The following is an 11,790-nucleotide window of genomic DNA, read 5'->3' as shown; positions in this document are numbered from 1 at the left end:
GTCCTAATTCTATCACCAAACTTCTCATAAATAGTATATTTAAAAAGTATGTTCAAGTATAGAATTAAGTGGAAAGTTTTAATAGCTAGTAGATATGTACACTTGATATTCTTAGCTGCAGAGAGGGATAGCATCAGTTACAATATTAAAGAAAAACAGGCATGAATCTAGCTGTAAGTAGAGCCATATTAAAGAGTTTATCTAAGTCAATCATTCCTATGAGCCTTGCTTTTATTCAAAAGTTGTATTTTCTATACAGACTATTTTGCTTTTAAAATAATAGGGTTTAGCTGTTAGTCATTCTAACCATTCAAACAGAAATGTTAAAGTTTGAATACTTGTTGTAAACCTTTCAGGGTGATAAATGAAAGATAATAACCCCTTGATCAACGTGACTTTTATTTATTCATCTGGGAACATGGCAAGGATATCATAGGCAACAACGCCGCCTAGGAGAACATGGATTTCACATAAACTGTTTTGGCAGAAACACGCATTTAAATAATCATCCAAATCACCACCTCACTATTTCTATCTTTAAAAAAAAAAAACCAACAAAAAACCCCAACCAACCAAACAAAAAACAACAGAGAAAAAGAAACATAAGATCTGAACAAACAAACAGCCTAGAATTTTTTTCTATTTAATGTCTATGCCAGCCACATCTGTCCCTGATTTTAGAAGTTGTAATACTTAGCACTGACAACGGCACCTTTCATTTGCAAACACGTTATAAACATGAACTGACTGCAATTATACCACAATACCCCACCACAGCTAATCAACACGACTGCCTGGTCCTCTCTCAGCCTGGGGAAGTGCTGAATTCAGTTTGCGTTGCCAGCTCCCTGTATGACGCTGTCTACATCCTGCAAAGTGCTACACGTAGAAGTGAGTTTAGCATGAAGTGACTGACCATAGCATAAAATCAAGCAGCTTTTTCCACTCAGTGCTAATATTTTGTTCTATCATCCAAGAAGAACTGACCAGGGCAGGATGCAATTTAATGTAAACCATTTGAAGTGAAAGGTGTTATCTTTCCTAGTGAAATCTCCCCCTCACAGTCCAGCTCACAGACAGAGTCGGTGGCAATCTCATGGTCAGGGGAGATCTGGGACATCCTATCAAAAGGGTCCTCGCGATTTTCCTCACAGTCAACCACATTTGGGATCATGTTAACATAAGCAGTAACTATCTCCTTATGGAAAAGGGTGTCCTGGTTGTAAGAGATAAGCTCATTGCTTATATTAACAGTCTCCACTGGAGTGCTAGAGCAAAACTGCCCACATCCCAGGAGGCTGGAGAAGACCTTTCTAAAGTCAGCATTGAAGGCATAGATGATGGGGTTGAGAGAGGAGTTGGCCCAACCAAACCAGACGAAGATATTAAAGGTGGTCTCACTGACGCAGGGAAGGCCAGCGTGGGGGTCACTGGGTGGGCTCTCACAGAAGGGAACCATGCAGTTCAAGATGAAGAACGGCAACCAGCAGCAGACAAAGACACCCATTATGACGGAGAGGGTCTTCAACACCTTGGTCTCTTTCCTGATGGAGGACTTGAGGCTTGTGTGATGGTGGCAGTCAACGTGGCTGCTCCGGCAGCTCTGCGCATGCTCAGCTGCCCTCTCCAGGGAAGAGATCCGACGAATCTGCACCTGGGCAATGCGGTAGATTCGAGTGTAGGTAACTATCATGATAGCCACCGGGATATAAAAACTGATCAAGGACGAGGAAATGGCGTAAGTCCTGTTGAGGCTGGAGTCACAGCTCTCTGATGGTCCAGCGAGGGTATCATTGCTGCCAGAGGTCCCATCAGAGGGTCTCATTGCTGCCAATGCCACCCACGTGGTGCCCATGTCTTCTGCCCAGGTGGTGACAGCACCCGCTGCTGCCCAGCCAGTGCCAAATCCATCTCCAATATCACCAGCAGCAACAACATCCCCACCTTTGTGCCAGTTGAGCTGGACAGGGATGAAGGAGATGAGCACAGACAAAGCCCACGCCACGCTGATCATCACCAGAGCCAACCGTTGGGTCATCTTCCTCTCATAGCGGAAAGGGCTGGATATAGCCCAGTATCTGTCCACACTTATCACACACAGGTTCAGGATGGAGGCCGTGGAGCACATGATGTCGAAGGCCACCCAGACATTGCAGAAAGCCCCAAACGGCCAGTACCCGGCCACCTCAGCCACTGCCTTCCAGGGCATGACTAGCAGAGCCACCAGCAGGTCCGAGACAGCCAGGGACACGATGAAGATGTTGGTGACCTTGCTCCTCAGGTGTCGGTAGCGGACGATGGCCGCGCACACCAGCACGTTCCCAAAGAGCGTCCAGAGAATGAGCAGAGCCAGCAGGCTGCCCGCCGCCACCTGCGCCGCCCCGGGGGCGGCCGCCGGTCCCCGCGTCCCGCCGGGGGTCCCCACCTCCGGCAGCAGCGGGCTCCGGCCGCCCCGCAGCATGGCTGGCGGCTTCCGCCGGTGGCGGGGCGGCGGCGGCCGGGACGCGCCGAGCAGCCAGCGCCGCCCCGCCGCCCGGCCCCATGGGGCCGCTGCCCCCCCGCCCCGCCGCCACCCCTGCCGGCTGCCCCCTGCCCCGACCCGCGCTCCTCGGCCCCGCTCGGGGTCCCCGCCCCGCAGCTCAGCGCGTCCCCCTGCTTTGGGGTCTCTGCTCCGCGCCCCGCGGCTCCCGTTTGAGGGCCGCGCTCCGCACTTCGGCGCGTTCCCCTGCTCGGGGTCTCTGTCGCGCAGCCCCCGGTTGGGGTACCCGCTCCGCGTCCCCCCCCGCTTGCGCTCCCCGCTCCGCCGCTCAGCGCGCTCCTCTCCTCCTCGGGCTCACCGCTCCGCGGCTCAGCGCGCACCCTGCTCGGGGTACCCGCTCCGCGCCCGCTCCTCGAGGTGCCCGCTCCGAGCTGCGCGGCTCCGCGCCCCCGCGGCTCCAGGTGGCTCCCGCCCGGGCTGCCGGCTCCGCCCGCCCCGCGCCCGCCGGGGCTCCAAGCGCGGCGAAGCGACGACTCCGCTACCGGCTCCCCGCTGCCCGCTCCCCGGGCCGGCCCTCCCGCCCCCGCCGCCCTCTGAGCATGCTCCGCCGCCACGGACGCCCCGTCCGGGCCGCCGGGCAGCGGGGCTTGCGGGGGTAGGGACGGGACGGCGCGGCGGGGGCGGCCGCCCTGCGGCGTTCCTTTCCTCCCTCCCGAAACCGAGTCAACCTCCCAGTTTTTTGCAGCCGTCACCGGCTTTGCGCAGTGGTTTTGCGCGGCTGGAGGGAAAAGCGCGGTCCCACCGCAGGGAACGGGGAAATGCCCCCCCCCCCCCCGCACTCCCCGGCGGAAGCGGGGCTGTCGGGGGCGGGCACGGCCACAGCTGGGAGCGAGCGGGGCTGAAAGTTGCTGGGGGTGGGGGGCTGAGGGGGACGGGCTACGTCTCTTCCATAGGGATCGGTAATTGTTCCGAAAGGTTTTGCTGGACGACTGAGATGTATTTCAGACAAGAAACCCGGCAAACGAAACCCGATTCTCTCTCTCTTCAGCTCTTACATGGGATGAATCATTCCTCTCGGTGGGGCTCCAGCGCAGCTAGAAAAGTGAGGTCTGACCCTAAGCAGTGCAGGTGAGAATGCTGTGCTGCTGGACTCGCCGTGCACTCATGTCATGCCTGTGTTTCAGAGAACAGGCGTTAGGGACATTTTTATTCAAAATATTGCGAGTTTAGTTTCTCCAAACCTAATTCTTTTTTAACACCACGGTCAGAGATCAAACCTGTTCTTAATTCAACAGACTGCTTTGGCACTAAAAGGGCTGACAAAGCCACTCTTTGGGAGCCTTCCAGCTGCTTCTTCAGGCAGATGGGGATGGACAAGGCTCACTATACCTTGCTGGATCTGTAGTGACATGAAGGAAGATTAAGTCTTAGAATTACTAAATAGAGGAAAAAAGAAAAAAAAAAAAAAAACCAACCAAAACTCTGCAACCTTTTAGGCAATTTTCTAAAACTGTCACAAGAAAAACTGGATCTTCACTATAGCTCTCGCTTAAGAAATTGGCACTACTTTTCCACATCTAAGCAGAGTTATATTTAATATTGGAAGGAGAATTTAGCTTTTGTCACCACTGAATTCTAAACAGCATGACTAAAGCTGTGATGCTGAGGCAATGTGTTGTTGCACAAACTCTGCTTTCCTAAGCAATGCCTCCTACAATTTGTATAAACGAAGGACCGAATTGCACATGTACCACAAGTACATGTGCCTATTGAAGCTGCCGGTTCAGAAATGTGGATATTTTATGTAAAAAACCAATGATCTGATTCACTGCTTCACCAGTGTAGAGGTGTGTGGATATACATGCAAATCCGTCAGCACAAATTATATACATAATATGGTATCTATATGCATGTATGTATTTATATGCATGCAGTCATTATGCATCAGCTACTTAAATAAACATACGTGTAGGTTTCTGTCTGCTTAATAATGATAGTAGCCCTATAATAACACAGCCTGCTCAAACTCAGCAGCACTGCACACACACTGCTGGCTCGGTACAAATCAGCACCTGCTCTAGAAGCGAAGACGTTGGGCTGCAGCTGGGAGCAGTGGAGGTGCGGGCGTATGTTATCTCCTGCCAGCTCTGCTGTGCGTGCTGGAGTCAGGCGGAGAGGAGGTGCAAGCAGCCAGGAAAGACGCCTTAACCCATTGAAACAAAAATTGTCAGAGCTCATTTGTCAGACATCTAAAGAAGTAAATTTTACTATGCTTTCTACACTACTGTCTGCAATAGGCGGACACAATGTAGAGAGGAATTTCCAAAGTCTTGTTTATCAGTCAGGTGTTGCATTTGGCTGTCTGGCTCCTGTATAACTTGGAATTTAGAGGATACAATATCCTCTCCCACCTATTTCATCTTTAGCACATGGTCTTGAATTTCAGCTGGTGTGAACTGAAGTTGCTCACCAGAGACACCTATGGAAAAAGATCAGTCATTGAGCTGGAGGAAGTTTCATCAGCCAAAGACACTCCTGGACCTACAGGTGCACTGGTGATACAGTCTTCAATGTTGATCCAGCATTTTTCATGCACACTCAAAACTTTCTTTCAAGTCACAGGAATGCATTAGGAGATCAGGAATGTTTTCAATGGTAGTAGAAAAAAATACTGTTTTGTGATGGGGTGGCATACGAGACACCCTAATAGACTCCAGGGAGTTGGGAAGAGGTGGAGCAGGAGCAGGCATCAGGACAGCTGCTTAGCTGCAGCGCTTGTACCAAATCCTTCATAGCAGAACCAGACCAGAGTAGCAATTGTGTAACGGAGATGTTTATGGTATGTTGTAATATTCCATCCATTGCCATCAACATTTTGTGAGCCCGGGATAAAAACCTTTAACGTGTGTAAGTTATTAGCATCCTTTTTTTTTTTTTACTTTCTGTAGGCAGTTTGCATATAAATCTCATTTTAAGAATACTCCATTAAAACCACAGCTGTCACTTGCTGAGCGATTTGGGATGGGTTTTTTTAATCCTGAAATCATCTTTGTAATGGCTTTTGTGCTTTTCTTTCAGAGCTTAGTCTCATTTTTCTTTTTTCTATTCACCTGTTAAAATTGCACTTCTCTCTCACAGCTGGCAGATTGGAAGTAATGGAATTTAACTGCTATTGCAGTGGTTCTGAGGGAAAAAAAATCTTTGCAGTTCCTGATTTTAGAAATGTATGTTTTACTAGCTCTTTCCTTTCATTGCCACATAATCTATTTCCATTTCAAAATACACAGGCCCACTGTTCTGCTGAATGATATTTATTTAAAAATAGACGACACTCAAAAATTCACACATTCTCTCATCTAAGAGATACTCGATGTCAAGAGATAAAAAAGTAATTAATGCCAAAAGGAAGTTGAAATATATAGGCACAGCTGTACTGCTGAGGTTTAGGCTATAAAAGCATCCCATCAGAAACCTCCCATTACAGTAAAGCTCTAAGACAGGCAAGAAGAGGTAGCGGTAGAGGTGGAGGAGGCTGTAAGTCCAGTTTAGCGAGGTAGGTAGACTTGTTCTTAACTGTAGAAGTATGCTCAAGTGGAGCTATATTTAGGAACACAGTTGAACATATGCTTAAGGTCCACCAGTTTTACTCACTGAAGCTGAAATGTTTTACTGCACAGGGATGGACAAAGGCGCAGGTGTATATATAGCCACATGAAAATATTGAGGAAGGAAGGGAGAGAACTGGTGTCATCAACTTATTCAGCACAGAAAAATCCTTGCAGAATAGGTTGGGTTCTGCTGTTCGTGTTTCAAATAAAAATAAATATGAGCAATTGGAAAATGGTCAGAAAAAGATTACAGGAATTGTGTCTGGGAAACTTCCTTAGCTGAGCAGAGGGCACCAGGAGGGTTAGAAACAGCTGGCAATGTCTTACGGAGGGAAAAGTTTTCTGATAATAGATGACTTTTAATCTTTCAGGTAAAGTTATAAAAACTGCAGTGGGTAGAAACTGAATCTGTGAGAAATCAGGGTAGAGGTAAGGTGCACGTTTTTAACAGTGAGGATGATTAATGGCTGATGCAATTGATTTTGGGTCGTAATAGGTTTGCCATCATTTGCGGTCTGAAAGCCAAGGCTGAACGCATTTCTTAGAGACTGTGCCTCAGCTCACCCCCCAGCTCTGTCTTCATTCAGACCGTACCAAACAGCATTCTGTAGTCTGCGATGTGGGAAAAGTAATTTTAGATGGATACGGTTATCCCTGCTGGCCTTAAAACCTATTTAAGTTTTTTTGACTTGGGACTGTGATGGATACTGTTAATTAACCATATGTAACAGAATGAACGCTTCTCCCAGTATCTCTGTTGCTTTTTTTCTCTGTAATGAGTGCAATATGGTTCCTACGTCAGCTGTTGATCACTCTCTGGCCACAGATTTTCCTTTTTTTTTTTTTTTTTTTTTGGTTATTCATACTGAGCCTGATTTCATTTAAACCAATGGTAAAAGATGAAAGATGAATGCTGCCAAGACAAAAAGCAAAGGATTTTTCTAAATATGATTTCCTGGTGGACTGTCTTAGTTCATTTATCTCAGTGGCTTCTATCTTATAAAATATTATCTTGTATTTTTGGATATTCATAACTATATCCCCAAAATTAGTATCATTATTTTTAATATAGCAAGAGCTCACATGATGAAAAACTACTAAAGATCAGTGACATTTGAAGCAAGATAAAAAAAAAAGAAAACCCCTGATTTATACACTTGTACGATTTGGATATGTTATTCATATTCTGTGGGTATGCATGCCTATATCCCAGGTGAACATCTGTCCTGAGAAAATTATCAAGATGAAAAAAGTGATTGCAATTTTCTAATATTGAACATTTCAAGATTTTTATTTTGTCTTTTGTCAACTATACTACCAAGCTGCAAATAAAAACCAGGTAGGCTTAATTCCCCAAGAAGCCACTGTAATTTTGCCTCTGGCTTAAGTAGTATGACAATTTGCCCTATGGAGTAATTTGAAAACAAATTTCTTTTCAGTGTTCTGATTTCTCCATTTCTCTAACCCACTGTATATTAACAAGACCTATGAATTTTATATTGAATGTGTAAATTACAGGCTTTTTTAGTTAATAATTTTTATTGGAACACTTGCAATCAACATCATTTATCTTAGGATTTTACTCTGTCCATTAACTTAGTGTGAGATTGTCTTCCACAAAACGAATAGGAAAACCAAATCCTTCATGGAATCAAACAAACAGTAATTTCCGTAATGAAAACAGACGCTACTGTGAAGACTTTTAAAAGTCTGACAGAAAAAGGGGACTCAGAAGACAGAAGTCAGCGGCTGGGTCTCGGCCTCTCGAGGAACACGGATGAAGTCTCACGGGGTCGGACAGTAACTCACTGTTGGGCTCCCCTCCTCCCGAGAGGCAGCAGCTGGGTGGAAGGGAATGGGGTTGGGAAGCGGGACCTTCGCTGGCACTGTGGGACAGCTGTATCCTCCCAGGGTAGCCTCTTGCAAATGCTAAACAGAGAACTACAATGCAAGGTAATTTTACAAGTGCGTAAACAACAGTTAGAGCTGGTAGGGTTTTTGATCTGTATTTTTAAGAGTGGTATAGGACCAGGGCTAGATTTTGTAGTTCAGGTTTTTTTGGGGGGAAGAATTCCAGTTTCAAATTTTTAAACATTAGTGGTAAGAATGAGCAAGTTTGTCACTTTGAGATAAACAGCAGTAAATTACTGTTTTTACTTAGTTTTGGTGGTGTTTTTTTTTTGCCTTAAGTAAGACTTAAAATAAAATGCTCCTTTAGAATCAACAGGTCTCATTCATCTCCGTAGCAGAATATCAGCAATAGGGATTAGAAAGTTCTTTATGAAATACCTATTGCAATAATCCTTAGGATTATTAGTGCTATTACAGAACACAGAGGAACAGCTGATGAAGACATCAGTCTGCTGACACAGGAGTTGCACTGGAGCTGACAAAGGAAAACTAAAGTGGATTCTTCTGTCCACCTGAGACAGCAATAGCTATTTATTCTGAATTGTGAGTAGCCTTCTGCATGCTGAGCAGTGGCATTTCATCCTACAGTGTGTCTAGATTTGTCATCCTCTTGGTTTCTCCTTCTCCAACATACATAAGGAGGGTCAAAGAAGAAATAGGCACTTTTTCAATTGAAGAGAGCATCAAGCCCCCCCTGTAATGCCTTTATGATCCCCATTCTTCTGGCTGACACACTGCAAATCAAAGGAGGGAGCATACAGATCAAAAAGCATATGTTCCAATAAATCCAGGCAAATACCCCGAATTCAGCAAAAAGTCATAGTCACAGTGGATTGGCGCAGCGTGCAGCCTTGGAACAAAAACCGCGGCTGAAAAGGGAGGAGATAGGACCTTGACAGCATTGTATGGGGCGGGCCCAGGATCAGATCATTCCCAGTGAATTGGTCAGTCTGGGGTTCATTTGGGGAACGGCACGGCTCTGCACCCCTCTCAGGGAAGGCTTCTGGTAAAAGTCACAGTGAGACCTAAGCAGTGGCCATGATACTGGGAGCCAACAGTTTGTGCCAGTGATCCCTGTGTTGATAAACCAGTAACTCCACCCGCTGAGATTTTCTGTATATTATTTTGGCAGGGTTAGTCAACTGGAAGACTCGTATATATACTAACTTTCAAGATATGTTAAAAGGCTATTTTTGCCTTGGGGATTCAGCAGAGGTAACTGTATACAGGCCAGTTTTCATGAAACATAAAATGTGTATTGATCTGAGACAAAAAGAGTTGCCGTAGGGAGCAGCAGGTCCCTGAATGTCAGAGCAGAAAACAAAGGCAAGGACAGAAACTATCAATTGAAATATTGTCTAGCTGCTTTCATCAGAGAAAATATTGCAGATCAAATTATCTGATATTTGTGAATTGTTTGTTGCACGTAGGCTGTACTGATTGCACTAATTACCTGCAGTAATGATACCCAGCTCTGGATCTGAATTTTAATTTTGGAATAATTTGCAGCTAGTTCTTGTTGCTGCCATGGCCCTTCTAGTTAAAAATGACTAGCTAATGCATTTCCTTTTAGTACTGTTGATAGAGATCTGTGGCCTGAGGAGGGACAGGCCATTTTATTTTAGATGTAGCTCTATTCAAACATAAAAGATAATCATGAGAATTATAGTTGCATAAAAGTTTAACATTCATTTCTGCTTGGACAGAAAAACGCAGAAGTAGTTTCCTTCCTTGGGTTGTTTAATCTATTAATTATGCCCCACTACTTTATGTTGTCGCAGTGTCAGGTCCCCACTTAACGGTGTGCAGACTGGCTTGCCTCTGTCAGGTCTCACCTGTACTTGGTGGCCACATCTCGCAGGTTCAGTGTTGGCGCCGCACCTACATGCAGAGCTGTTGTCAAATGCAGGCACAGTCATCTCCTCTTGATACAGTGAAGTTTTGGTTCTTATTGCACTGGAAATGTTTTCCAAAATGATGAGCAAAGAAGAGAAAATTAAAGGTTTCGAGAGAAGAAAGATACTCTGATGCTTGGAAAAGGACTTGAGAATGTTTCCAAAAGTGTGTTTGGCTAGTGGTACATCTTATTAAAGTATTTCTTGGTAATGCACCTATTTGATTCAAGCAGGCAGTGGTGGAAAATCCCACCTGGGGAGCACTGCAGGAGTGCTCCTCATACCTAGGAGAAGAGCAACGGGAGGGACAAGGAAGAGGGCTCTCGTAACCAGCTACCATTAAGACATTACAAAGTTGTTGCGTACTACCTCCTAGCTGTTAGTTGCTGCCTTCCTACAAAGGTCATTGCCTCTTAGAGGCAAAATTACTAAATTCAGAAGATGATGGACTCAAGTCTGAAGCAAACACCAAGTGTAGATTTAGCCCTAGATATGTTATGAATTGTTTCTGTGCTTTTTTAAAAAAGAATTCTGATCTTCAGTTAAGCCTAGTAAATATTTGATTGCAGAAGAAATTAGAATAAAGAAGTTACGGTATCCTTGATAATCCTGGCTGTGTGGATGGGACCTGTTCTTCATTACACTTTGATTAAAATGCTGATGTGGTTCCCTGGAATTAATGGATCTATGTGTGCTTTTCACAAACTGGCTTTTAATTCCAGGTATGTTGCAGTGACATTCAAGCAAAGATTTACTGGAAAATAAACAAGAAGTACCCACTGCTTGTGCAAGTTTTGATAGAAAATGTTGCTTAAAGATAATAAATTGTGTTTGCTGCAAGTGAAGGAGATGGCAACTGGTTTTCCTGCCATCCCTGTTCTTTCAGAAAAACTTCCACCTACTGCATCTATCTTTTTTTGATAACATATTCTTAGGCCAGAATTGTGATCCACTTGCTTCTAGCAAGAATTCAAAAATGTGTTACCAAAGGACATATTTATAGGAAGGAAACTCACTTTGTTCTTAGGTGAAGTACAGTAGCAGAGGAAGGCAGGACATACGCCACAGAAAACTGCAAGTTTTGCTTTAAATCTCAGCCAAATGAGTATTATGGGACATAACACACCTCCAAATAATAATAAAAAAAAGGACTCTGACCATTAACTATTGACATTAATGTGAGATTTCCCATTATCATCAACTTCAAGACCAAATTCATTCTTTAAAGCTAATAGAGCTGACTCTGTTTTTTAAGGTTCCTGTTAGCAACTGCAGCTGCTTCAATTCTGTTTAAATACAGATCTCATTTTATTCATGCATGCACAGAATGAGGCCATATCCTTGAGGACAAGAGTTCCCAGGGAATAAGTGATCCAATGAGCCAGCTGTACATACATCATCTCTAATCAGACAGAGTGAGGTAGGAAAAATTAAAAAAATGCATATTTGTATTAAAATCTTGAAGTTTGGGGATCCTTTTTATTTCATGGATTTCAGGTGCAATTTAATGAGTGCACATTTGATTTTGATAATACTTCCTATAAAATATGGCCAGTGGTGTCCACAAGCTCATTTTTCAGGATCCAGAAATGAATCATTTAAGGGTATTTGTACATCACTACGCGTGGATACTCATATCTCCATTCGACCTGTGTTTTGCGTACTGTCAGGTCGCATAGAGAATAAATAACATTCAAATAGCATTCATTGGTTTTGCCAAGCTGCTTTCTGACCTGCCTTGCTAAAACTTCAACAGGGCCATCACAGGCCTACTTGCACACAAGTGAAGAAGTGGTGTTAACTGCAAAAATGAAAGCACAGTTTGTAAATCCATGGTCTGCTAGTGTCCAGAAATCTCCGCTTAGTGAAAGCTCTGAAAAACTATCCTTTTAAAAAG

The 11,790-nt window shown here is 44.6% G+C and overlaps 1 protein-coding gene across 1 annotated transcript; it reads right to left on the bottom strand.

The window, feature by feature from the left end:
* Positions 1–421: 421 nt before the first annotated feature.
* On the bottom strand, positions 422–2,461 carry DRD5 (dopamine receptor D5). Its single transcript, XM_054824471.1, has one exon. The coding sequence runs from the start codon at positions 2,459–2,461 to the stop codon at positions 1,004–1,006; it is 1,458 nt and encodes a 485-aa protein (XP_054680446.1). The 3' UTR covers positions 422–1,003.
* Between the last annotated feature and the right edge of the window lie 9,329 nt (positions 2,462–11,790).

This window comes from Grus americana, chromosome 4, assembly GCF_028858705.1.
Source record: "Grus americana isolate bGruAme1 chromosome 4, bGruAme1.mat, whole genome shotgun sequence".
In the NCBI taxonomy this organism is placed as follows: Eukaryota; Metazoa; Chordata; class Aves; order Gruiformes; family Gruidae; genus Grus; species Grus americana.
The sequence above is the reverse complement of the archived record's forward strand: the minus strand, read 5'-3'. Positions and strand labels throughout refer to the sequence as shown.